At 38.9% G+C, this 27,975-nt stretch overlaps 2 protein-coding genes across 3 annotated transcripts; both read right to left on the reverse strand.

Annotated features, from left to right (window-relative positions):
* Positions 1 to 7,062: 7,062 nt before the first annotated feature.
* Positions 7,063 to 16,048, reverse strand: LOC124273079 (transcription factor HES-7.1-B-like). Of its 2 annotated transcripts, none has more exons than XM_046708294.1 (3): positions 15,775 to 16,048; positions 8,178 to 8,273; positions 7,063 to 7,756 (listed from the first exon to the last, which is right to left on the reverse strand). In XM_046708294.1, the coding sequence occupies exons 2-3, from the start codon at positions 8,259 to 8,261 to the stop codon at positions 7,142 to 7,144; spliced, it is 699 nt and encodes a 232-aa protein (XP_046564250.1). In that variant the 5' UTR covers positions 8,262 to 8,273; positions 15,775 to 16,048; the 3' UTR covers positions 7,063 to 7,141. The 2 variants fall into 2 exon arrangements, with proteins under 2 accessions (XP_046564250.1, XP_046564249.1); XM_046708293.1 differs by lacking the exon at positions 15,775 to 16,048 and adding an exon at positions 8,710 to 8,816.
* Positions 16,049 to 18,221: 2,173 nt separating this feature from the next.
* LOC124273046 (transcription factor HES-1-like) lies at positions 18,222 to 19,351 on the reverse strand. Its single transcript, XM_046708260.1, has 2 exons — positions 19,100 to 19,351; positions 18,222 to 18,911 (listed from the first exon to the last, which is right to left on the reverse strand). The coding sequence occupies exons 1-2, from the start codon at positions 19,244 to 19,246 to the stop codon at positions 18,273 to 18,275; spliced, it is 786 nt and encodes a 261-aa protein (XP_046564216.1). The 5' UTR covers positions 19,247 to 19,351; the 3' UTR covers positions 18,222 to 18,272.
* Positions 19,352 to 27,975: the final 8,624 nt, after the last annotated feature.

Genomic DNA, 27,975 nt, shown 5'->3' on the forward strand with positions numbered 1-27,975 from the left:
AGTTACGTGGACGAGCATCCGGCCTGTTAGACTAATGCTTAGTCTCTGAATATATATAATTTTGATAGTAACAAACAAGTCCATTTAAATTGAAAAGGATCCCTAGGGAGTCCAGAGATTCCTGAACCTGAGGAAATCTAGACTTGCTTTATTTAGGGCTTGAGCACTGCAGAGAGGCTTGGCAGTAGGGAAAATAATGTAGTTCAGGGACTGTGAGACAGGCTACCGGCCTGTCAACATTCTGTCTAGTGTTTCAGTCAATAAAAGTTTCAATCTATTTTAAATAGGGCGTGCTACGTCGCCTACAGTTACCCGGGTGGGCTGGTGACGATGATATCATTTACAACAGGAGACACTCTTCTACTGCCGTTCTGTTGTACAAATAATGTACCGTTATTGGTATATCCTCTGTATTCGTGTTCATCTAGATTCGATCAAAGCTGTAGATATGTGTTAAAAAATAAATCGCATTATCAATATCATGCCGATGTCCTTAATGGGTTTTTGCTGGACATATTTTGTCTCATGAGATTTGTGTGAAAATATATTGTAAGCACCTCAATACCGAGCTGATATCAAAATACACAACGGTTAATATATCATGCTCTTAACAATGATAAATACATGCATTCCGGCAGGGTGACCGCGGGTGAAATCCTGCTTGGTCATTACACTGAACACAAAACGAACACTTTCACCACTGTGCCAACCTGTAGTTCTTTACTGATATTACTGTTTCAGTAAGTTGAGTTTTAAAATTTGATTTCAAAATAGTACTATTGAGCTACTCGCCTACCTTTGAAGAACAACATCGGTAAAAACGTAAATATGGCAGGTTCTTTAATACATCCAATACATGTGAAGACAGCTAAATTATTTATTCTATTAATATTTTATATATATTTTATAATATTGAGTGTTCCATTTGAAATAGTTTGCCTCATTCCATATTTACCTTTCGGTGTTTTTCGAACTTTATTTTGTAGGCTACGTTTTCTTCAGTAGTTTCTTTATCTCAACGAAATGAAAATTGTTTACTCTGGAGTCACTTAGTCGTTCTTAATCCGTCTCATTAGATAATATAAGAAGAACAAGCGTGGCGCCACTGGAAGCACGGGACTATAATCCTGTCACTTGATCGTTTTCTTATAATAACAGTATATGTACAATAAGTAGGTGATCCTGAAAGACGGTAGCACAGGACAATCGCAACATCTTGTTTAGCAGTTAAAGGAAACAGTGAAGGAAACAAAACCATTATAAATTTTATATAGAGAGAAAGAGAGAAATATTTTATTCTGGTGTCATTATATCTAGTGACATTAATTATCTCCATCATCTTTCACGTTCATGGCGGCGTTTGTTTAATGTACAATGCACTCTCTTTTCCGCGCCCGCCATATAGCTGGAATATTGCTGAGCGCGGCGTATAACTAAACTCATTCACTTGTCCACGCATTCTGATGTACACTCCAGTGTGATCTGTTTGGTTGGCATTTTGGAAATTGATGAATAATAAGAAAGGTACAATACTTTATGGATAACAACTTCTTATTTATATTATAATGCAACTTTTCTGTATAGATCCTTTTAACGTTGGGAAGTAAGAGTGACAAGCAAACGCCGCATCTTCACATGTAGCTTCCTACGTTCACATGTATTATCAACAACTCTCTGTATCTCGGAATCCTCTCCCAGACCCTGGCATTACATGACAAATGCAGACAGACGTCGCCAGTGTAGAGTAGATTGACTCTGCTCAGATAAACAATTGTTCTGGTTTCAATTTGAATTTCACTTTTCAGTTTGCAAATACTTATCGATGAAGGAGATATGTTAGATTGGGTTGCAAGTCAGTCGGTGGCATATTCTGTACGTTTTAGAAGAATATATCCTTGTCCAACTTCCTTAAGTGGCATTTAGACGCTGGTATGATGAAGATGAGCACTTTTTATGTCTGAATATATATAATTTTGATAGTAACAAACAAGCCCATTTATATTGAAAAGGAGCCCTAGGGAGACCAGTGATTCAGAACCTGAGGAAATCTAGACTTGCTTTATTTAGGGCTTTAGCACTGCAGAGAGGGCTTGGCAGTAGGGAAAATAATGTGGTTCAGGGACTGTGAGACAGACTAATAGCATAACATACGGCCATCGTTGACATATGGGACACTGTAAGATCCATGACACATACACATTATATCAGTAATAAAATATGATAACGCATACAGCCATACACACACACACACACACACACTAGATGCGACGTTTCGGTGTAGATCATAGCACCGTTTTCAAGCAAATGTCATCATTTATCAAGGCCCAGCTTCCTCATTCTTCCACATGCTCTGTCTGAACCATCGCAGTCCTAGCAACGCCGGTTCAGACAGGGTGGACTGTATTCTACATCGCTATTGACAATTTTATGTTGCCACTTTCGCACCACACATTATTATGATAACAGTTTGGTGTCAAATAATCACCCGCATTGTCTGATAATTACAATCAGTGGCCTCAAGTAGTTGCTGAAAGGCCAAGTCGTTAGTGTCAGTTGCGGGTCATAAGGAAACCGTTAATTATTCCGATAGGGGGCGCCACCTTTTCTTCAAGCAGCGGGGACCTGCACGTGGTCGCATTCTGATGCACAAGGTCGTAGTTTCTAGCAGATGGTTCCTGCCATGTTGACCGGACAATCAGTTATTACACGTGACCAAAACTGATTGTTTTCAACACGGTGTCAGTGTCACAAAATAATTCTTCAAACTGACTGGACATCGCGTGAAACACTGTATTCGACAGGTGGCAAAAAATATGAGCGAGATATTTCGAATTGTATCTAGTGTTCACGCTGTCAATAAAACCATCAATTTGGTAACTTGTTTGAGTGGCATTTTAGAAGTTGGGACGTGCAATATTGAACAAACTTTATGGATAACACAAAGAAGTTGTTATCCATAAAGTTTTCCAATATTGTCATTTTGGTATTTCTTAAATCTATATTGTTTCTTATATTGACTTATTAACTTTCTGTTAACGTGGCAATACAAGACTGAGACATTGCATCTGTGAAATTAGGATTCAATTTCAGAAAGCGGGCAAAGAGACATGTGCTTCAACGATTTGAATCAAACTTACTGTTTTGCCAACATCCCTAAACCAACCATCCCGAATTACTTTTTCAACGGAGAAGGTTTTGCCTTTGGTCATAAGTATCGAAAATAATTAAATAAGTTTCATAAATTCCTAAAAACGATTGATGCCGTCTGATATACTGAAGATGTAATGTTAACATTCATTTTAAATGTTATACAGCATATGTCATCTTAACATTTCATGAAAAACGGGTCTTTTTTTTCTTTTAAGTTTTTTAATTGACTGAATCCCTTCTCAATGTCCATACACGCATAGGGATATAAATATATAGTTTCCTATGTCCAATTCAAAGTTCGTGATTATTGATACAGATATGAACATCCCGCTGCGTTTCCTAATAATAATTAACTGTACAATATTGTATAATAAATGATTAATATAGTCAAACGTCGAGGTGTTCCAGGGTTCGACACAAACGCCAAATGATGACAAAGTAAGGAATGGACCAAACCTTTACTTCGAGGCAGCCGTTCGACACGTCATAATTTCGACATAACTGTGTGTGTGAATGGAGGAAAGAAATTCACAGGAAAAAGTCACAGAAAAGTCACAGGAAAAAGTCACAGAACAAAGTCACAGGAAAAAAGTCACAATACAAGAAGACAATGGGTTGTAAAATTACCAAAAAACTCTATCTAACTGTTTCTTAATTAAATCGATTTTGCGTTTATTACTTTGATTATGCTTGTTACTATAGTAGTAACTGGGTTGCTTCGCAAATATATCTGTATTTAAATTCAGTACATGTATTGTAAAGCTACGTTGAAGGTCCCGGGTGTAACGGTATTTCTCGCGCCTAACACTACCCCAATCTGTCTGTAAATTTCAATACCAGTGTAAACATTCCTTCAAACTGTAGGCCATCATCGGGTCATAAAACGTCTTGTTGATAATGTCTGACACGACTTATAGACAAGGATGAGTAATGGAGGACGCGAGATGTCAAAATGCCACGCGCCAGTGATGTCTTCCAAACAGTCGGAAACATGATACCCACTCTCATCCCTCTCGCTTCACTATCCACGCGAAGACCGTGGGAATGTTCCAGAGATAGCCTTCAATAGACCCCGCGTGACACTTCGCGTCAGCACGCGCTGTGAGGTCACGTGAACATACGGGCACCTGCTGTGATTAGTGTCAACTTCTCCCGGTAGGGTTCGGGTGTGGTGCGCTTTGTGTCTTTTACGCTCGTTTTGCGGAAAATTACCATCGTAAAATTAACTATGATTGGTTTGAAGGAATGTGTGCCTATTTAGGTCTACGACTTGGATTTGGGTAACATCTGGAGGATTAAGGTGCCTGATTTTATCTGTGATAGCACTGTACACTGTGGAGCCCTCACAGGTTGCGCTCTTTTCACTGTCGTAAAATTAAAGTAATTGCAATCTGTGAAACTCATTTTTTGTTTAACAGGATATAATAAATGTTGTGATATTCAAGGTTAAATATTAATAAGTCATTGTCAGTTAGTTCTGGAGAAATGAGTTATAAGGAAGTGAATAACGGTATCAGCAGGTGAGTTTCAATGACTTGTCCATGTGTTGGTATCCAAGGAGTCTGTCATACAGACCCCGAAACAGATATATCCAAGAAAGCCCATGCAAGTCTGAAAATGAAAACATTCTCTGGGATGTTTTTCATTATATTTTATGATAATGTTTTATAAACAGTTTTTCCCCAGTACAATATGTTCATTTCAGGGACTAGATGTTATAGTCTAGTAGCCTAGTTACGACGACAGATATTGATAATGTCAATCACTGGATTATTATTGATTATATGGTCATCTAACTTAAATATTACTGAGTGGGGCAACCAGACAAGCAAACATGCATGTGATGGCTTCCGTGTACTGCTTGAAAAACACTCGATATGCAGTATTTGTATTTCTGTTCCGTTCATGACAGCACGTTCCAATGAGGGCGTTTACTGTTATACTCTAATTAACTCGCATTTTAACTCACCTGGTCCCGATTTCTCGAAACAAACTTAAGTCTGACTTTTGACTTAAGTTAGAGTTCTACTTAAATTTGAGACAATGCAGGAAAATGCATTTCCCAGAATAAACTGAAATCGATATTAAACTCAAACATAGTAAACAATTTGAGTTTGGAGGATAGATTACTTAGGTTCTTTGGGCTTTTTTTATTTTACAAATGCACTTGAGTTACAAATTCAGCTGTGTCTAATTGTCAAACTCAGTTTGAAATTTGAGTTAAAAGTTTGTTTCGAGAAATCGGAGCCTGGTTTTAGAAAGTGTAACCTGCAAACGCATTGTTTTTAAGAACAGTTTATCACGTATACATAACGACACGTACTCCTTCCTTAATTAGACATGTCCAGTTAGTGTATCCTATGGTAGAAAGGGGTAGTCCAGTGGTTATAGTATTGGTTTATCCCGCTGCAGGTCAGGTTTGAATCGCAACTCCATGTGGTTGGTTGGTTTGTTGTTTAACGCCGCCCTCAGCAATATTCCAGTTATATGACGGCGGTCTAAAATATCGAGTCTGGATCAGACAATCCAGTGATCAACATCATGACGCCCATCCACAACACGTTCGTAGCACTATGCCATTCGTAAGCCTATGGTAAAGTATAGAGACATACTGATTATATATAGGATAGCGTTTGTAAGTTTAATCCAATGTGCAGCAAAAAACTCATAACGGGAACGATGGAATGGAAATAAGAAAAACGCAATGATATACATTGTTTATTTTATAACACAGGTAAAGAGCACTTCACTTCAAATATTATTTATTATATCGAGCCAAAAGTTTAATTTTAAAGTTTTTTTTATAGTTCTGAAGTGAAAGTTTTCAAATGTAGTTTGAACAACATGTGTCGCTAGCTGGGTTCGAAACCAAATCGTATTCCGGGAAACTGAACTGAGCAGGCGGTTAGGATTGGATAATTATTTGTATTATTTCAATAAGTGAAAACCTAGTAGAGAATTCTGCAATGACTTCCCATTTAAAAATGGTGAAACAGTCACATTTCGTCAACCACCAAAGGACCAGTTATGTTATTGCAGGCTGCTGAATAACCTTGCTCCAAGGCTGTATAGTAGGCTATCCTGCCAAGAGGCAAGTCTAGATAAGCGGACCCCAGTGTTTTAGAAATTATTATTTAAACTCCTTTTTTTTACCTTAGAGATTTGTGCAAGTCTAGATGTAGACTAACAACTCGTCTCTGAAATGAACATATTTTACAGAAAAAAAATCGTGGGAAAAAAAATATAATAAAAAGGAGCCCTGAGACTTTCTTCATTTTCAGAAGCTGTGGCAACCTAGACTTGACACATTTTCTAGACTTTCGTGGGATTTCTTGGGTATATTTGCTTCAGGGTCTGTATGACAGACTAGCCTAGATGCTGACCTGACCAGTTTGTTTGATGAAAGAAAACCTAATCAGCAGCGGGTTGGTTGTTCTGGGTGTTTGTGTTTTAAATATGGATAACACAAAGGTCGAGTGAAATTCTAAATAATAATAACAGCCTTCCACCAACCATACAATTTGTGGGTGAGTGAGTGAGTTTAGTTTTACGCCGCACTCAGCAATATTCCAGCTATATGGCGGTGGTCTGTAAATAATCGAGTCTGGACCAGACAATCCAGTGATCAACAGAATGAGCATCGATCTGCGCAATTGGGAAACGATGACATGTGTCAACCAAGTCAGCGAGCCTGACTACCCGATCCCGTTAGTCGCCTCTTACGACAAGCGTAGTCGCCTTTTGTAGCAAGCGTGAGTTGCTGAAGACCTATTCTACCCCGGATCTTCACGGGCCCATACAATTTGTATTCCAACCAACTACGTCTGTCAATTTCGATGCTGTTTTCTTGCATTCTGTGACATCAACCTAGTTGCCTGGTAACCTTTAGTAATATGTAGAACTAACACATGGTTTCATTATGCATGATTTATTACATATATGCAAGTTTCGCACAACAATATCACAGCCGGGGGAAAGCGTCAAATAAATATCACCAAGGCCTCCATGGAGATTGTTGTTCCATCTTGATGTGTTGGGAGTAGGACCACGTGCTCTGGAGCCACGCTTTTACTCTCGAGTCTTTGTTTACCATTTCTGTTGGTACTTTACAGAGTTCTGAATCTGAGAGACTTGATGACGGGTAGTGTACCGAACCTTGGGTGGGCTGTTTGGTAAAATCAGGAGAACCAGCATATCCACTGTCAGAGAAACTGTTGTCTTCCTTCACAGGGGAAGTGCCCATGTACGCATGTGCAGTCGGATACTGATACTGGGAATTGCGGGAAGGTACTGCACTCAGTCTCTCATAACACTGTCTTGTGTTTGACGTCATATCCTCTGTTGATGTCACGGGTACCTGTTGAATATGTGTCATACGTCGAGAGATGTGTTTTCTCAGCTGACGATGTACATTGTCCGACACTCCCGGCAGAGACTGGATGTAGGAGAGGATTTCTTCAGCACATTTGGAGAAGCCATGTTGGAATCTGGCTTGAACAGCTTCTTTCACGTGTCTATGTGTTGTGTTGATCTTCCTGACATTCCTCAGATAATCTACAGTCGTCTCCAGAATCTCAGCCTTCTCCATCTTGTCATAGTTGGGGTCCTGGGGAAATTGGAAGAATATAAATATGAGTTCATGTCATATATTGTGTAAATGAGAAACATACTGTACAGGTGTCAATAAGTCATTATACAAATAATTCATCTAGGACATATTTATAAACAATTTGATTTAAACAAAAAACGATTTTAAATTGAAAAGGAGTCCCAGTCGGATGGGAACTTCAGAACCTGTTGAAATCTAGACTTGCTTAATTTAGGGCATTGGCATTGCAGAGAGGGCTGGGCAGTAGGGAAAATAATGTGGTTCAGAGACTGTGAGACGGACTAATATCTTCGTACACCAAATGAAATGTTGCTTACAATATCAATGACCAGATTGCCACATATATATAACTGGTATTATCAGGTCAGGTGTCGGAGATGCACTATGAACACAGTAAACACCACAAAGAGCTACTTACATTTTGTAGTTGTGGCGCGCACACGATGCCTTTGATTTCTGTCAGACTCTGGTTGATTCTGGCTCGTCGCCGTTTTTCAGCCATTAGTTTCCGACCCTGAAGAAAACCATATGAAATTGAAACAACAAATCTAAGGAACGCACAGTGAAAGTTTGAGGACACTGTGGTAAATGTTATGAGATTTAATATTCTAAATAAACCGTTAGTTTTTTTAACCTGTTTTTGTTTAAAAAGGCATTCTGTTGTAAATATAAACAATGTGAATATAAATTAATGTATCTTTGCCTCAGAAGCGATTGTAAAGGGTTATTTTCGAGAAATACATTTGGATTTGAAACGCATTTAGAAGTTGGACGAACATGACACGTTTTTCTGGATAACAAATTCTTGTTATTCTTTATACATTTCAGAGCTAATTCTTACTTCATCATTCGTGAAAATGTAATTAGTCACGTGGTGATGTAACTAGACAACATCTTCCAATTTAAAGCCCTTGACACATAATATACCTGTTTGAAAATAAATCAGTTACCTTTCTGTGGCCCAGATATTCCGATTCTGTGTGACTATCGAATGAATCCATGACTGAGATATGTTCAGCTCTGAGAGACAAGTTGGTGTGATGGAACGCTGCCTCCCCGACCCGGCCTTTATACTACCGACATTCCCCTACCCACGCTAATCTATGCACAGTTATGTTTTGACATCTGAATAGCCCGGCGCGATCCGATACACGCAGCCAATCAGCGCACGCCTTGGTAAGTGGTGGCACGCGCCGGCTCGCGCTTAATTTCACCCGGAAGCAGATGTGGTTTCCATGACCTCTCGAAAGTCTGACACTTGATGTAATATTCAAGTGCAGCCGGCCTGTCAACGCGCCTTTAATGAGTGTTTGTATATGGCACGTACGATAGCTGAAGCTTTAAAGAAACAATTTTACATACCCATAAATTCTTCTTTAAGAAAAGAATTCATAACCTCATTACTTGACTAATATCTAGAATTCATAAATTTTGTTTTATATTCTTGAGCACAAACATTTCTGGTGTCCCCAGCCGTGACATTGCTGGAATATTGCTAAAAGCGGCGTAAAACTGAACTCACTCACTTGAACACAAAACGCTGATGGCATCATATAGCATGAATCGAATAATGTTTTGAAACAAACAAAAAAAGGATTGCTTTTAGAAGTCATCGGGTGTGATTAATCCCTATTAATCTTCTTAATCTGTCGCGAGACAGATTATCTTGTAATGTTCCAGACTGTAAACAAGCTTACTACCTTCAGTCTGCTAAACCAATTATGATTCAGTTCCTATGCTCATCTAACATACACACGTACATTCATGCAAGTATTTTAACACAGTTTTCTTTTAATGTAAAGAATAGAAACCGGTTTATCGTCTCCATCTAGAACAGATCTGTAAAGACTGGATACTTACAGTTTACTTGAGTGGATTACAATATTTATGGTCTAGCATATGTTATGAAGATAGGCGTTTATTCACAATCTGTCTTCTGTGAGAACGGTTTCGCTGCGTTTTATCTTGACATTTAAACACTAAACCCCTAAATGATTCAAGTTGAGATTTTCCCCAGGTTTCGGATATATTTTACCCGGTAGTTGTTGCGTATGGCTCCATCAACCTCTATGTACATACATGTATTGGTTTGCAACGGAACTTATGAGAACAATGCTGCGATTCAATAGTCTTCCATAATTCAGTTTTAAAAGCTTCTGTACATTTATACATATATGTATAACATATGTTTGTCTGTTATACAGAATTGGTAATATAACTAGAGTCTGCCACATATCCACGCAAACCAAGAAACTCATGTTCAGTTCGGTCACTAAAAGTGAGTGTCATTCTTCAATAGATCGCAATTTTCTAATGCTAACATAATCATAACATATTGAAAGATATCAAGTGCATGCCAATAATGGTTTAGTCGTAGTTCTTATTAGACCATGTCAACGATGAAGTACAAATTAAAACGTTATTATTTCAAACAAAAACAGCCTGTTTACACACTGCTGCATGTAAACACTAGACTATCAACTAGTCTCTGAAATGAACATATTTTACTGAAAAAAAGTTCATCGTAAAAAATATATATATATAATGAAAAGGAGCCCTGAGACTTTCTTAATTTTCAGAAGCTAAGGAAATCTAGACTTTCCACATTTTCTAGACTTGCGTAGCCTTTCTTGGATATATTTGCTTCAGGGTCTGTACGACAGACTAGTACAACACTGACATTGAATGCAAATTTTGGACTGTATCTGACGCTTGGATTAGGCATGTAACATGCTCTGTTGAAGACAAATAAGCATCAAAGATATTGATTTATAATATTTTAAAATGATTGTGAATATTAGAAAATGTAGGTGAAGTAAACAGAGAATTCACGTTCGTAAAAATTCAGAAGTGTAATGTCTTATTTATCTTTCAGTATTGTCATCCACGGCAGTTCAAATAATAAACACGACCCTATTCCTCTACACCAATAAAGCAACAACGTGATCTCACCCCGACATTATTATGATAACAGTTTGGTGCCAAATAATCACCTGCACTGTCTGATAATTACAATCAGTTGTCCCATAAGTAGTTGCTGAAAGGCCAAGTCGTTAGTGTCAGTTGCGGGTCAAAACCGTTAATTATTCCGATAGGGGGCGCCACCCCCCGAGCAAGCAGCATGCACAGACACGTGTGGACGTGATCTACGTATGTACAGATGTGCATTTGACACGGATGTTTTAGTTCAATTTTAGATCAATTTTAGTTGAATCCGTATTGTTTTGTATTGTGAAATGACATTAAATTTCTGTAATAAATGTTATACTGTATTTGGGATTACACTTTCACAGTAAAGTACAGATTCTAGTACTTTTGTTGAGTTGCGTCCCATCCGGGATTCGAACCCACGCCGTCAGAGTCAGGTACCTCGCCAGCACACAAAGTCAGCCGCCTAATCCGCTCAGCCACCTCGACTTTCACTAATATATTTCGCAATAATTTAGCACGTGGGACTAAAAACATAAACTGAAGTGGTACACCTGGTATTGTGGGATTATTTAAATGTAAAAACAAACAAATATCATGTGCTTTTTGTGCAACACATTCACAATGTTTGTGACTTGTAATTAAAAAACACGTTTCAAATTATTTACGTTTTGTTTTTGGGAGCAAAATTACAGGCGTGCACTTTCTTTCCTTCGTCAGTATATGTTCGTTTTCGTTATTCTTTTCTTCTCCTTGTGAAAACATAGAAAATGCAACCCATGTTCCCTATCAAGCCATGGGAAACATGATATATACCGGAATCTATTTCCAACCAGTGTTACACTTCCGAAGGAGTGCCACGATAACATGTTATCAGTTTGAACTTTGACTTCAGATCATGTACACGATCCAGTGGTTAAGTTTTCGCAGATATACTGGTTCCTTTCGACCAAACGCAGATAGTTGATAATGCATACGTACTGTGTATATATAAAATATGACTCCCCTATGAAACGCATGTTGTTATCGGGTCGCGTGCCCTACACTATCGGGTCGACCTTGGGGTCAAGTGAAGATAGTGAAAGGGGACTAAGTCAGAAGCACTAGATGACATCGTCTTCAACTAGATTTGGAGTATATGTGATTCAGTCCAGACGATACCGTTGTGCAAAACATTTTGTGATAAATGGAACTGGAAGAGCTTTACTTTACCTCACATGACTACATTTTACCCAGATCATACCCAACAAAAGTTATTGGTATGTTGATGGAACGTTTTTTCTCTGAACGTCCATTGTGATATAAAACACAATGTTGATCTGGAAATATGTCTTCTCTATGAGCGAAAACATTATAGAATGAATGAATGAAAAACTTTATACAATGAATGAGTGACACCAGAAATGGGCTTCACACATTTTACCCATGTAGGGAAATACAGTGAAGGAAGGAAGGAATTAGCGAAAACCTTATAGAATGAATGAATGAATGAATGAATGAATTTATACCATGAATGAGTGAATGAGTGAGTTTGATTTTACGCCGCTTTTAGAAATATTCCAGCAATATCACGGCGGGGGACACCAGAAATGGGCTTCACACATTTTACCCATGTGGGGAAATACAGTGAATGAATTTAATTTGTCTGTTTTTGTATCCAGTTCTTGTGTATTTTGTTTAAATGATATATGTACTGGTGAGGTATTGATATAAGCAGAGTTCTGCTTGTTTACCGAACCAGATTCTTTAGGGATAAAAATATGTTTAAACCACAATGAATGAAGGAATGAATGGAGGAAGGAACGAATGAGCGAAAACCTTATAGAATGAATGAATGAATGAATGACACAAAATATACAAACAATACTATGATAGGCAAATGACTGACGAATTTAAAGTTCTGTATACTGATCGGGAATCTACCAACATGTTGGACTGCTATAGTTCACAATGAGTAATGAGTGATAATTCAATGTCGCATTTGTATATACCACACGATGGAAACCAACTATCGGACGAACCTGACTGGACTTGTTAAATCCCCCGTGCCCTAATCTACTTTTAATGTCGTTATCAAATAAGGGGATCTTATCTCATTTTAACCAAATTTGTCAACTATCAGTTAGATTGTCCGGACCAGCGAGACTCAACGCCGGAGAGGCCATTTACAGACAATCTTCATCACTGGATGGGTGGGCGTGAACAATGGTATTACGTCATTGTCTCAGTGTGACGTCACAGCAGTGTGTGATATATCCTTGTAGTGTTATAATGACGGTAAGTGTCGTGGGGTGTTGACACTAATGGACTTACTCCGCTCTGTCGGACGGGGAAATCAACTAAAGAGGTCTTCAACACTTCATTAGACAGTTATGGAGACGGGGACATTTGTTGATAGGGACAATTGGGGATGACTTGTAAATAAACGAGGTATCAGGGCCAACAAGTGTTCAATGCTTGTTTTATTTATCTAGCGTCACAGAAGCGTAATATACAGTTGTCTATTGACCCTGTTGTAATTTGACACTGAAATATTTGTTGGGCTGGCATTGTCGTGGTTCCAATACGACACCTCATTAGACTGACATAAAGCTTTCACGTAAACTCAGCAACAGCGTTTGTAACACACAAATAAGAAACCGAATTTTTAAAGGCATATAAAAAATCCTAAGTGTTAATGTCCTTTATTCAAATTGTTTAAAAACGCAGTTTTCAATTCATATTGTCGTTTCAAGGACATATGAATCATATTTATGTTAATGTATTATACAATAATATTACATTGCACGTGCATATATTTTATTAAAAAAAATTATTTAAATTTAAATACAGTATACATAGACTTTGACAGATGGAACATATTCTGAAGTCTTTGCAAGTATTTAATTATGTAGAGTTAGATATAGGTAAATCAGTCCCAAAACTACAATTGACGTGATGTAAACTGTAGGCAAAACGTAAGCATAGAATATTCAACAGTGATTTTTAATAGAAAATAGTTCCTTCTCAAAACTGGAAGAAACTCATTCATACTAATGGTTTCCAGTTTTTTAGTCGATGAAAATGCTTGTCTATGAAACTTAATATTTGACTGACATGGACATCAGAAAGATGACATTCAAACGAAATATCTGTTTTAAACACTTACGCAAGCAACACAAAATATTTAAATACTCACAGATAAAGAATATATTTTTACTAAATTTACCCACATAACACCTGTGTGTTGAGTCAGAAATCAAAAAGACATGCACATGTTAATTGTAAAGTATTTGCCATACATTTATGTTGTTGATTTGTCGACTGAAAGGGGAATGTTTTATGTGGGTTTCTACATCTCTACTGATGACATGATTGCGTTTATCAGTCGATTCTGTCTTGAAGAGATACGTTTTGGACATTCTATCAAGCAATGATAATAGTTTTCAGTTGGTGAACCAAAATGAACTTGATAGCGATCTGGCATCCATTGCCATGATAAACATTACTTCGGGAGACACTGCAGGTGGTGGTTTATTACCGAGGTGTCCATTATGAGCGGTGGGGACTGGTATCAGGTGGGGGGTGTCATTCAAAACACACCTTGTTTTGGGGTTTGTTGTCACAAATGACTAATCGTGTTCAAAGGGTACGGAAATTAAAAAAAGAGGAATTTACCTGCAACAGTATATTCTGCTCATTTCTACTGTATGCCTTGACTTTAGGTTTATCAAACTTTGGGTTATATACTCATGCCAATAATGGTTGTCACCCCATTTTTGTTAATTGGAGAGGGGTGTGGGGTGTGAGGTGTGTGTGTGGGGGGTGGGGGTGGGGAGGGGTGAGAACCATTATTGGCATGAGTATATTGTTGAAAATAGGCATGCATCTTACGGCCATTGTATTTGACTATGATTATCTCGGACACAGTCAAATACATTTTTGTGTTTAAAAACAAGTTCAAATGTTGACATCTTGGCTCAACGCCATTTGAAAATAGCGGCTCCGAATACAAATTAACCCTTTACATATGTACAGTGAGTAAGGGACTTAAAATTTAAAATTTCATTGGCATTTCAGACATATCGTGAATATGAAAGCTATATATTGATAAATATCATTCTTAACGATAATAATACTTGTCAACAAAGGACAGTAAAATAACTAGAATATCACATATTTATATTAAAAACAAACAAGTAACATTTCAGGTTAATGGTGAAGGAGTACGTATATACTCAGAGATGTTGTGATCCTAACAGTAAAGAAGAAGGGGGGTGGACAAAATCCCAACTGGACAAAATGCCATAGCACCAAATTTCTTTGCACTTTAGACAAAATCCCACACCAAACTAACAAACAAAGGACAAAATCCTATTTATTTTAATCATGTTTTTTTTATGACAGAGGCCAGTGAGCTAAGTATATAGTAGAATGTTTTGATGTTTTCACGAATGAGTTAAAAGAGAGTTATCAATAAAACTCTCTTCCTTATATGTGTATCACTTCCAAATGCCATTCAGTTCTATAACATGGCATAAAATGCACACACCTTTGACAAAATATCAGAGATGGCTGGGTCATAAGTAAAAAACGAGCGACAATTTACGAAACCGTATTTTGCATATACAGAAAGTGAGGCAGTTCCCACCTAAGACTAACATTTCATCACAGAAATGATGTATATATATTAACCTAGAATATAATTAGAAGCGACAAAACCCTTTCCACATTCATAAGAAATCTCTGCTAAAAGCAGAGTCGATTGTGACTGTCATGAGCATATACTTGTTTCAGCCTTACAGACGCATGATGTTGTTTGTAAACAAATTGCGTCTGGACCAGACAATCCAGTGGTTGTCACCATGCGATACGATGAAAGAGCATGTGTTTATGAATCACTATGAAATAGTGATGATACCAGGTGTTCGCGAAAAGATGGTTATAATCGGAACAGGGCTAAGGTAATCAAGATTCGTCTCTGATTGGGTCTGAAAATACATGTGGCATTTTGGTGAATTTTACAATACTGTGATGCTGACGTATTCCATATATTGGGTGGTAAACCACAAAGAACGTTCAGTTCCCCTCCAAAAGTGTTTACTCACTGGAATAAAGCCGGCGACGAATACATCAGTGTCACCTTCAAATAAAACATTTTGCCGATGTGTTGCATTTCAAAACACAATACCCCAGCCAACATTCCTCCACTCTCACAGTCATCAGCCCGCTATAAAACCCCGTTGATGATGTTGTGACACGCCGGAACAATGACAGTGACGGATGGCGGGCACGAGGTGTCAAGTCGACAAGCGCCATCGACGCCCATCGTTATTGGATACATCCACTCAACCATGGGCAACACAACCACCATTAGCTCGGAGCGCTCCTCTCGGTAAAATGTCTCCCGTTATCTCGCGTGTGTACTATCGTCACGTGTGCCGTGATAAGAGGGCAAGTGCACTGATTTAGTGTCACGTGATCCTATTAGGGGAAGTCCCGTGGGGAATCCCCGACACTGACAGTTGCAGATAATGTTTATCACACAAGTGTCAGTCGACTGGGGGAACTTTAAATGTCCTATTAATTGTTAGATGATGCGAAATTCGAGCTTCATTTAATAAACATTATGGCTCACCTTTTGTAACCTGCAGCTAGGGACATATTTAATAAAATAAATCATCCACATTATGTAATTCGATCCACAATCGATCACACTATATATATATATTATATATAAAAATCCATTTAAATTGAAAAGGAGTCCCAGTCAGATGGGAAATTCAAAACCTGAGGGAATCTAGACTTGCTTCTTTTGGGGTTTTAGGGAGGGCTAGGCAGTAGGGAAAATATTGTGGTTCAGGGACGGAGACAGACCACTCATTCTCCACCCATCCTCAGCCAGATGGTTGAAAAAATTGTATGCTGTTGAGTTCCCTACACTTGAAAACTGGATTTGACCAAAGCTTACATACCGTTACGTAACGTTACTAGGCTGTAGCGTTAATCGTTTTGGTCCAAACCCCATCTATGATATCCGTGTGAAATATGCTGACGTACAAAAGAAAGTACACATCATTTTAGGGGGATTATTTTCGAAAACACCGATCTTGATACACGTCACAAACAATGTGAACATCACATTATGTACACTAAATGTTCTGACTGGGAGAATAATAACACAGTACAGGTGTGTACTTCTATGTACGTCAGTGTACACCACCATCTAATAACTATTCCATGTTTGTTTTACCTTCAACCACCATCAATCGTAGAAGCACATTTTCTTTTGGACTGCTATATAATGTTTGTATTTAACTTTAAGCATAACTTAAATCCATGTTTGTCAACGATCTGGAGTTGAGTTATCGCCATGTTCATACATCTGATAAAAACAAATCCATTCCAAGCTCCTTGCAGCTCGTTCTAGGGTTCCTTTGTAGCATAATGCTATTAACCCATGCAAAGAGACGAAAGAAACTTTACCTCTGTGTTTCATTTCATCATGATAACTGAAAATATCAAAGTTTCGACATAATATCTCAGATATGAGGATATTACCCTATTGAACCATTTACCTCATTTTGCCACAAAAATCCCAACCACAGACTGTTGCATGATTGAGTGAGTGAATTTAGTTTTACGCCGCTTTTCGCAATATTCAAGCAAGATCACGGCGAGAGATACCAGAAATGGGATTCACACACTGTACCCATGTGGGGAATCGAACCCGGGTCTTCGGCGTGACGGGCGAGTACTGTAACAAGTAGGCTACCCCACTGCCCCGTTGAATGAATGAGTGGTATGTATTTACAGTTTTCAGTTACATACAAAACACAAACTGGTATACGTTTCCCCTCAGATTTAACCAACATGTTTTGTGGTAAATACACCCTAGCTTAGATATGGGAATAAATATACATCAACGTACTATGAATGGAATTATTCATTTTGATCTATTTGTATTCAACGCGATTTCATGCAGTGAAAGAAAATGGCATTTGATCACTGATACAACATCCCCATACAGTTTGTGGTTGTCTGTGACATGTTCCGTTGGTGATGATATCAAACTTAACTGACTGAATGAGTTTGGTTTTACACCGCTTTTAGCAATATTCCAGCAACATCACGGCGGTGGACACCAGAAATGGGCTTCACACATTGTACCCATGTGGGAATTCGAACCCGGGTCTTCGGCGTGACGAGCCAACGCTTTAACCATTAGGCTACCCTACCGCCCCGATATCAAACTTAAGTCTATAGTCTCCATATGTACGAGCGGTTCGAACCGGCATTCTCGGCTGGAACGCACAAACTACTGGATTAGCTGTTTCCTCTGTGACTCTGTGAGAAACCTAGAGAAAAGATATGTAAGGTTTCAGCAATTTTCCTGCAATATCACGGCGGGGGACACCAGAAATGGGATTCACACATTTTACCCATGTGGGGCATTGAACCCGGGGCTTCTGTGTGACGAAGAAACGCTTTATCTACTGGGCTACCCCACCGCCCTCAAAATATATATAGAACAATAAATCAGTGTAGCGTTAGATTTTATTCAGGTATCACAGATTATGGCACTTTATAGAGACAGCAACACTCATCACCAGGGCCTCCATGGAACTTGTTGCTCCGTCTTGATTTGTTGGGAGTAAGACCACGTGCTCTGGAGCCACGCCCTAACTCTCGAGTCATCAAAGTTTTTATGGATTCTGCTTGACTCCATTTTACAGAGTTCTGAATCTGAGAGATTGGAAGGGTGATAGTGTCCAGTTCTGTGGGTGGACTGTTTGGTAATATCAGGAGAACCAGCATATCCACTGTCTGAGAAGCTGGTGTCTTCCTTCACAGGGGAAGTGTCCACTGTCCCGCTCATGTACGCATGTGCAGCCGGATGTGGATACTGGGAATTGTGGGAAGGTACTGGATTCAATCGTTCGTAGCACTGACTCGTGTATGACATCACATCCTCTGTTGATGACGTCACGGGCACCTGCTGAATGTGTGTCATACGTCGAGAGATGTGTTTTCTCAGCTGACGATGTACATTGTCCGACACTCCCGGCACAGACTGGATGTAGGAGAGGATTTCTTCAGCACATTTGGAGAAGCCATGTTGGAATTTGGCTTGAACTGCTTCTTTCACGTGTTGATGTGTTGTGTTGATCTTCCTGACATTCCTCAGATAATCTACAGTCGTCTCCAGAATCTCAGCCTTCTCCATCTTGTCATAGTTGGGGTCCTGGGGAAAATGGAAGAATAACTATAAGTACATGTTGTGTGGAGGGTATACAATCATAGTAACTGTAAAAATATGACTCCTATAGTAATTGTATTTAATTTTTTATATAATAAACCAAAATACTTAAGTGAAATTATCAAGGTATTAAGAAATATTACACAATATTTGACTTTAAAAGTTCCACTTACATTTTGTTGTTGCGCCCCACAGACAATTCTTTTGATGTCCAATAAACTCTGGTTGATTCTGGCTCGTCGGCGCTTTTCTGCCATCAATTTTCGGTCCTTTCTCCCTCCCATATTGTCCGATTCCGTGTATCTGTCGAATGATTCCATGACTGAGGTGTGTTCAGCTCTGAGAGGCAAGTTGGTGTGATGGAACGCTGCCTCTCCGACCCGCTTTTATACCCCCCGACATTCCCCTACCCACGCTAATCTATGCACAGTTATGTTTTGACATCTGAATTGCCCGGCGCGATCCGATACACGCAGCCAATCAGCGCACGCCTTGGTAAGTGGTGGCACGCGCCGGCTCGCGTTAAACTTCACCAGGAGACAGATGTTCTTCTCATGACCCGACAACGATGATATTCGTCAGGAGCACCGGCCATCTTGCTTAGCGTGACACGAGGAGTTACGTGGACGAGCACCCGACCTTTCAACAAGTATTATTTGTAAATTTCTACTGAGAACGTGTCCCGTTGTGCCGTCACTGAGAATCTAACGTTCCGACATGCCGTTATTTTCACCTTTGGTTTGAGACTTAACGGAAAGTGCGCGAAACGCATCTTCCTATTTTTAAGTAGATGAAAACATTTACCATTGACAAAGTTAAGCTTTTACATCAATTTCAACCACGACATACGAGTGAAATTTTGTTGTAGGCTGCCGTCAGCTCTCAGCAAACTCTGACTTAAAAAATTATAGAAAAATATATAGAAAGGGTCAATTTTCGTGTGTTACTTGACCGCGCAGTGCAACCGTTTGTATGCATGAGACATACATTATTATTATTAAAAATTATTTTTACAGGCATACTGTTCACAATCATCGTCGGATAAATTGTAATTTGTATACTACTTATAATATAATTTGTTTGGAGAACTGTTGCCACATTACGTTATCTTTTAGGCCAATGAAATACGTTTAAACGAAAAAAGAAATTGCTAATTTCGTGAGTAGGATGGTCAGAACGAAACTGACACAGAAAAGCCTCTAATGACAAAGTTTATGACTTTGGAGAAAGTTTTACTGCGGTAGCAAATACTTGGAAAATCTTGTCTGTAGACATTTCATTACTATTTGATGTACTGAAGGTACTGACATATTTACATGCCAGAGTAAAGCCTTAAAAGATTACTACGTCACTGATATAACTACGCCCATATTAAATCCATATTGTTTTGAACTTCCCCTTCATCCACTCCTTTCTGTTTATCAAAAGACCTATATGAAGAAAGTCTTTCACAGGTTCTGAATTTCCCATCTTACTGGGGCTCCTTTTGTCAAATTAAAATAACATATTTGTTTATATCAAAAGTATATTGATGCAGAGACTAAGCACAAGTCTACCCTTATTATTCTATGTATTATATATATATATATATATATATATATATATATATATATATATATATAGCCTATTTTTACATTTGAAATAAACACACATGAGCAAATCCATATAAAACATGTCTACTTTTGTTAAACCCATGTAGCACTCGCAATGGCAACAAGGAGGCGATTTAATCCTAATTAATCCTGTTAATCAGTCGCCAAGTTAATTAAGTAACAACACCTTGTTAGACTCAACAGACTAGTGTCACGGTAGTCACAGTACTGCACTAGGTTCACACGTCGCCTAATATAGCAATGATTTGTCATAGAAACGAAAACTACTGAAACCTATATGGCCACGGACAGCTGGATCAATTCCACCGGAGGGTCTTGTTAAATATCCAATCTCTCAGCAGCAGCAACAATGTCAGTTTCGAAATTTCGGTTTATGGATTCGATAACCGGCAACAACATGGTTCAACTATACATAGTTTGAAATATGTTTATGTGTTTTTGATAGATTTCAAATTTTAGATTATTGCCCTCACCTGCACGAACACACACACACACACACACCACACACACCCACACCACACGCACGCACGCACAGACAAACACACGCGTGTGTGTGTGTACCTTGTGATCGAATTGTTATTTAACGTCATATTGAACTGTTTGTTTACCTCGTGATCGAATTATTCCGTTGTGTCATATCGAACTGTTTGTTCAGGGTGATTGAACTCCTTCAAAATTGTGGAAATGAAAAGATCACGTGGAATTTTTATATGAAACGTTTAAATCTTTAAGTTATATTTTCCAAATGACACATGACCATTTGTTTGACTGTTTTTAACACCACCACTTGACTAGGCCTAAATTGGGTTCAACGTGACTTTGGCGGGAGTTATTTCCAAAACAGTCATTATTTTTGTGTCGATATGTTTCAGGTTCAGCACGCTGGAGTGGTCTCCGTAAAATACATGTCAGTACAGACGAAGTGAAATCTGGCAGATCCTGAACCCTCCAGACCGTAAACTGTAAACATTTCCGTGTCAGATCAACAGTTCAATTGTATGATAATTGCTATCAAATGTATGATAAATAGCCCGAATACGGAAAGTCGTTAGTGTCAATTCCGCCGGATAATATCCCCGTTAATTAATCCCGCTTGGCGGCGACTGGGGGTTTAATCATGTCACGTGACCCAGCACCATCTGGGCCAAGATTCGTGAAGCGGGACGCTACAGCAAGCACGTGCATGTGTACGGCTAGTGGTCAACACGTGACTGGACGTTGGTCAATTAGTGTCATCGACAGTTTGTTATGCGATGGAATGTTTGCAGCAGAAACTGTCAGGTCGAAGGGTTCCTTTCGAATGTAACGTCCTCACCTGCTGAATATATCGTTGTCACCAGCTGAATCATTCATCGTCACCTGCTAACATATCCACCCAGAAATATAGTACACTGTTCTCTGGATCCCCCGTAACGTCAAAATATCTAAAAGATCTACCTTTTATATATGCAGACAAATATTCACTTCATTTTTTGCCTTTTTCTGCCGAAACTGAAAACAATAAATCTTTGGTTTAGTTTGTATTATCTTTATAATTTCGTTTATTTTTCGTCAAATTGGATAGCATTTAGTTTTTTTTATCAATATATAGTCAACATTTATGTTATAGCTTATGATATTTAGTCAATACTTCATTGATATTTTGTTTATATACTCATGCCAATAATGGTTGTCACCCCCTTCAATTTTTTTAATTGGAGAGGGGGTAGGGGTGTGGAGGGGGGTGACAACCATTATTGGCATGAGTATACTTAGTGAGTGAGTGAGGTTAGTTTTACGCCGCAATCAGCAATATCGTTTATACTTAGTGAATATTTAGTTAATTGTTAGCGAATATTTCTTTTATTAGTTAAAATTTAATAACTGGGTTCATAAATATCTTATGTCAATGTTTCCAAAGTTGAAGCGTTGGACTTGGTTAAAGGTTCAAGCGTTTGCTGGTCACACCGGAAGCGTGGGTTCGAACTCACATGTGTGTACAATGTTCGAAGCCCATTTCTGGTCTTTCTATAAGCGGCACAAAACAGTCTTCATTTATTTGAATAATCGTTAACTAGAGCGTCTAGAAAGGATTTCCAGAAAGGATCTCGTATAATGGGCATATGTGTTTTTAATTATGTTCATTTACACTAATTTAATCAAGTTTAGTATATAAATTTTGGTCGTTGTTTGGATTATGTCTATGTTTTGTTTTGTTTTTTAAATTTAAACCTTTTCAGTTCGTTTGCGAAATTTATCACAGTGAGTCAGCCAGCCTGATATCGAACGTTTAAAAATACAACCATCTGGTTTATGCGTGTTTATTCCATGGAAAATGAACATATACTTGGTAGGAAAAAATACAAGCTTTGCTGGTTTATTTAAATGCCTCTCCGGATAGCATCGTTTACACTGACTGACTGAGTTTGGTTTTACGCCGCTTTTAGCAATATTCCAGCAACATCACGGCGGGGGACACCAGAAATGGGCTTCACACATTGTGCCCATGTGGGGATTCGAACCCGGGTCTTCGGCGTGACGAGCCAACGCTTTAACCATTAGGCTACCCCACCGCCCCAGCATCGTTTACATGCTACATAGAGTCAAGGAAAACAGTAAAAAACAAAATCATCAGAAATAATGCTCATATACGAGTGGGTATAAAATAATGCCCACTGAATTGATCAAGCAGTGACACAGGGGTTTAGGTACCTGTATGCTATATGGTATTTTTCCAAATGCTTCAAATTAAACAAATCTGTATAAATACTTATATAAGCCTCGACAATCAGGCGCCCGCCTGGGATAAGTGGAAGTGTCCTGGTGTCGCTGATAGTGTTACAAGTAAACACTTGACTTAAACTTATTTAATCCAGTGTTTATAACTATTCTTGTATGAATGAAACGCGTGTGGTTGATCGCCCCGTCCGACACAGCGGAGTAAGTCCATTAGTGTCAACACCCTCAACACTTGCCGCCATTATAACACTACAAGGGTACCACATATCATTATGACGTCACGCTGAGATCCGTAACGTAACGTCATTGTTCACCGCCACCCATCCAGTGATGGAGATTGTTTGTAATGGTCAGTCGGGTGAAGAACCCGCCAGGCTGGACAAAACAGCTGATAGTTAACAAATTCGATGAAACGAGATTGAGTAATTGACAACTATATTACAACAGAAAAGAAGAAAGAGCTTGTACATTTTATCATCCCTGATGAAACGACTACGGTCATTTTATTGCAGCTGAATGTAGCAAGCCTTGGTTTTTATTCGCCCAGACAAAATTCTACTCGCCTCGGGCCGAGCGTTAATTTTTATCACTGAAAGGGGTGCGTTTCAGTGCCACAGCTAAGATCCACAAGTTGAAATGTTAGTCTCAATACCCCAGCAAACATTCCTCCACTCTCACTGTCATCATCCCGCTATAAAACCCCGTTGATGATGTTGTGACACGCAGGAACAATGACAGTGACGGATGGCGGGCACGAGGTGTCAAGTCGACATGCGCCATCGACGCCTACCGTTATTCGATATATTCACTCAGCCAGGTATTTTAACTTCCATTAGCTCAAAGCGCCCCTATCTGAAATGGCCTCCTGGTATCACGTGACACTTGGGTCCCCACGCTCAACGGGCACCTGCACTGATTTAGTGTCATGGTTGATGTAGCTGCCGGACCCCCCGGGCTGGGGAGATGGACAGATATGGATTACCCTCATTGTAATCTATGATGGTCTGTTCAGTGTTTGTCTAGGGGGCCATTGATTTGAAACTTGTCATGATCGAGTTGATATCAGCCGTCATCGGTATTGAGAGAGTGAATGAGTATGGTTTTACGCCGCTTTTAGCAATTTTCAAGCAATATCACGACGGGGGACACCAGAAATTGGCTTCACGCATTGTACCCAGGCGGGGAATCGAACCCGGGTCTTCTATGAATACACAATGCCATTTAGAAAGTGGTCAAATGTGACACATTATATTTGGGATTACACCTTACCAGTAAAGTACAGATTCTGTTTTTTTGGTTAGGTGGGACTCAAAAGTACCAGAATCTGTGCTTTACTGATAAAGTGTAATCCCAAACATAACATGTGTCACCGAGTCTTCTACGCTTACACCACTAAGCTACCCCAATGTCTTTAACAGAGAGAAGGGATTGGGTGGGGATCTGAAGGAAGACGTCATTCGGGGGTGGGGAAGGCGCACCTGACCTTTCTCAAGAATACGAATAATGTTAATATGGACACAAAATATAGTTTGTGTCACTCTTTTTGTGATAAGCTTTCAACCATGATAACAATTACTTATGTAACAACGTTCTTTGATTTCGAGCTTTTCTCCCTGGGCATCCTTTCACAAAGCACTAAGGTGATCGTAAGTCACTAAGGTAACCTTGGTCCATGTTAAAGAATGGGAGTTAAGGTTAACCTAAGTAAAGGTTGCTTCGTGAAAGGAGCCCCAGGTAACGTCTCGACAGGAACAAACAACTTAAGAGCTGTTCAAATGGCTTTTAGTACATCGAACGGTTATATAACGAAAGGTTCTGTTAGTATGCCTGACAGTCTGGGAGCTCAGTGACATCCGAAATGTCTAGTTCTGTCCAACAAACCGTTTCCCGACTTCGGACTTCGCTCTTTGTTTGATCTTCCAAACTTTTCCACGTCAAGTTATTTGATATACATGTATTCATCAAATGACCAGATCGCAACGATTTCACCGGGCCATCTAAATATTTCACAGTTAGAGTTACATCGCATGCATATGTTTAAAAAACGACCAATTATTTACCATTACTAAAATAATTGGCTAACATAGATGACAAAGCTAAATTACGATAGCATTTTTTTCAAGTTTTAAGTGTATGTGCACTAGTTTGATCTATTGGATGGTCACGTGAGAAGGTTTGGGAGAACTGAGTCACCGCGCTGGCTGCAACCGATTTAAAAATATACGATAGTACCAGAAAGCGATGTAACGAACGTATGCTAATTGTGCTCAACCGTTGCGAAATTGTCGTTGTTATTGTTTTGTGTCGATGTTAGTTTGTTTTCTTAAATTTTAAGGGGGCAAGTGTATTCAATCGACTAATTGTTGGGTGAGTCGAAGACTAACGCTTAGTCTCTGAATATATATCATTTTGATAGTAAATAATAAACCCATTTAAATTGAAATGGAGCCCTAGATGACCCGAGATTTAGAACCTGGAGAAATCTAGACTTGCTTCATTTATGGCTTTAGATTTGGATTGTAGGGGAAAAAGTCCTCGGTACAAATGTACCGGAAAACAAGTACTCATGAGAAAGTCCTATTGTAATAAAATCCTATTCATTCATCAACTTTGATGTCAAAGATTTTAGAAAAAAACATTCATAACTCACACATATGGGTTATGAAATAGATAAATTGATCTTTTATCATTTGTTTTTGTTCACTGATTATGTTGTGATTTGAGTTAATTACATTGTAAGCCAGTGTTTCATCTTATTGATTAGAGTAAGAAAATTAACTAGACTGGTTTCAGTTTGTAGTGTAAGGTATAGTGAGTGAGTGAGTTTTACGCCGCACACAGCAATATTCCAGCTATATGGCGGCGGTCTGTATATAATCGAGTCTGGACCAGACAATCCAGTGATCAACAGCATGAGCATCGATCTGCGCAATTGGGAACCGATGACATGTGTCAACCAAGTCAGCGAAACTGACCACCCGATCCCGTTTGTCGCCTTTACTACAAGCATGGGTTACTGAAGATCAATATTCTAACTCGGACCTTCACGGGTATCCTAGTATATGATGATTAGGGGACATTACAGTCTGACGGTGCCAAGGTCTAACACTCCTTGAGTTACCCCCATGTTATATTTGTATGTCTTTATAGTCCAAGGCCAAAGCTACAAAAGTCTTTTAGGATCTCTCAGCAGCAGTAAATATGTTATCCAGTAACTAGTATGACACCTCCACTCTCCACAGAGGGTAACAGGTTACTAAAAACAAACAAGGTTTACCCCACTGTTGAAACAGTGTCCACGTGTTCATAAACCACCTGCATGAGTATTAACCACATGGTCTAATGGTAGGTGACCGAAACTGGTGTTCAACATGGTCAAGATATGCAGTATAGGTGGATAAGGCCGCGTGTATCATATTACCTGATTTTGATTGTACGACTGTGGAGAATCGAACCCAGGTTTTCGCTGTGGCGAGCGATCACTTTAACAACTAGGCTACCCCAGTGAGTGATGAGTGAGTGAGTTATATTTCAACCTGTAAACTTGAATGAGGAACAAAAGCTCGAACTGTCACTGGTGCTAGATGCTTACCACTATGGTGTAACCCCCGACCATGGAATGGAACTGACAAAAAAACAATAGTAACTCGAGAAAGTCAGGAATCAAAACAGGCTGTAGGAAAAAAAGTCCTCTGGATAAAAAGTCCTCGGTACAAAAGTACCGGAAAAAGCACTCCGGGAAAAAAAGTCCTATTGTAATAGAAACTATTTATTCATCAACTTTGATGTCAAAGATATTAGAAAAAACATTCATAACTCACACCTATGGGTTATTAAATAGATAAATTGATCTTTTATCTTCACATGTGTCCATGCACGTATTTGTTCACTGATTATGTTGTGATTTCAGTTGATTACATTGTAAGCCAGTGTTTCTTCTAATTGATTAGAGTAAGAAGATTAACTAGACTGGTTTCAGTTTGTAGTGTAAGGTATAACTATGTATCCCAGTACAACATCAGTAACGATTCCACCATGGAAGTTATTCAGACCAACAAGGGTGGTTTGAAGCTAGTCTTGGATGGGTATATGTACACCAATCACGTAAGTAGAAAAGCCAAGATTGTTTGGAAATGTAGTCGTAAGTCCAGTATGAACTGCCAGGGCCAACTGTTGACCAACATTGAAAACAGAAATCCAGAGCTGAGCAAACCCCATAACCATTCTCCTGATGAGACATGAAAAGTCTATAAACGCTATGAAAAACTAAAAAAAAAAATTTTATTCAAAAATTCCTTTTTCAAAATAGGACTTTTTTTCCTGTGGACTTTTTTTCCAAGGCAAATTTTGGACTTTTATGGGGTACTTTTTTCCGAGGACTTTTTGTCCGGACACATAGCATTGCAGGAAGGGCTAAACTGTAGGGAAAACTATGTGATTAAGGGACTGTTAAGGGACAGTAAGACAGACTAGGTGAGTCGCAGAAAAAGATATCTGGTAGTGTGTTTGGATGGTTCGTCATGACTGCACTGATTTCAGAGTATGAGCTGGAGATTTTATGAGCGCTTCAAGAAATTCGTATTACGTACATCGAAGATAGTTGCCAATTAACTGCACTAAAGCCTTAAACCCTTTCTGCAGAATGTAACAAAGCTGATAATAAGTACACTGAAAACATGATTATAGACTAGTGTTGCTGGACCCCGAATACTGAGTCA

The sequence above is a fragment of the Haliotis rubra genome, unplaced genomic scaffold, assembly GCF_003918875.1.
Source record: "Haliotis rubra isolate DU_JTF1 unplaced genomic scaffold, ASM391887v1 Scf176, whole genome shotgun sequence".
Classification (NCBI taxonomy): Eukaryota; Metazoa; Mollusca; class Gastropoda; order Lepetellida; family Haliotidae; genus Haliotis; species Haliotis rubra.

What these genes read in the sequence shown, in the direction of transcription:
- LOC124273079 (XM_046708293.1), bottom strand. Translation starts at nt 8,760, where the DNA reads ATGGATTCATTCGATAGTCACACAGAATCGGAATATCTGGGCCACAGA. An exon ending in AATATCTGGGCCACAGAAAG is followed by an intron (nt 8,274 to 8,709) that starts GTAACTGATTTA and finishes GGTTTTCTTCAG; the next exon opens with GGTCGGAAACTAATGGCTGA. An exon ending in GCGCGCCACAACTACAAAAT is followed by an intron (nt 7,757 to 8,177) that starts GTAAGTAGCTCT and finishes CAATTTCCCCAG; the next exon opens with GACCCCAACTATGACAAGAT.
- LOC124273046 (XM_046708260.1), bottom strand. Translation starts at nt 19,246, where the DNA reads ATGGAATCATTCGACAGATACACGGAATCGGACAATATGGGAGGGAGA. An exon ending in GTGGGGCGCAACAACAAAAT is followed by an intron (nt 18,912 to 19,099) that starts GTAAGTGGAACT and finishes CATTTTCCCCAG; the next exon opens with GACCCCAACTATGACAAGAT.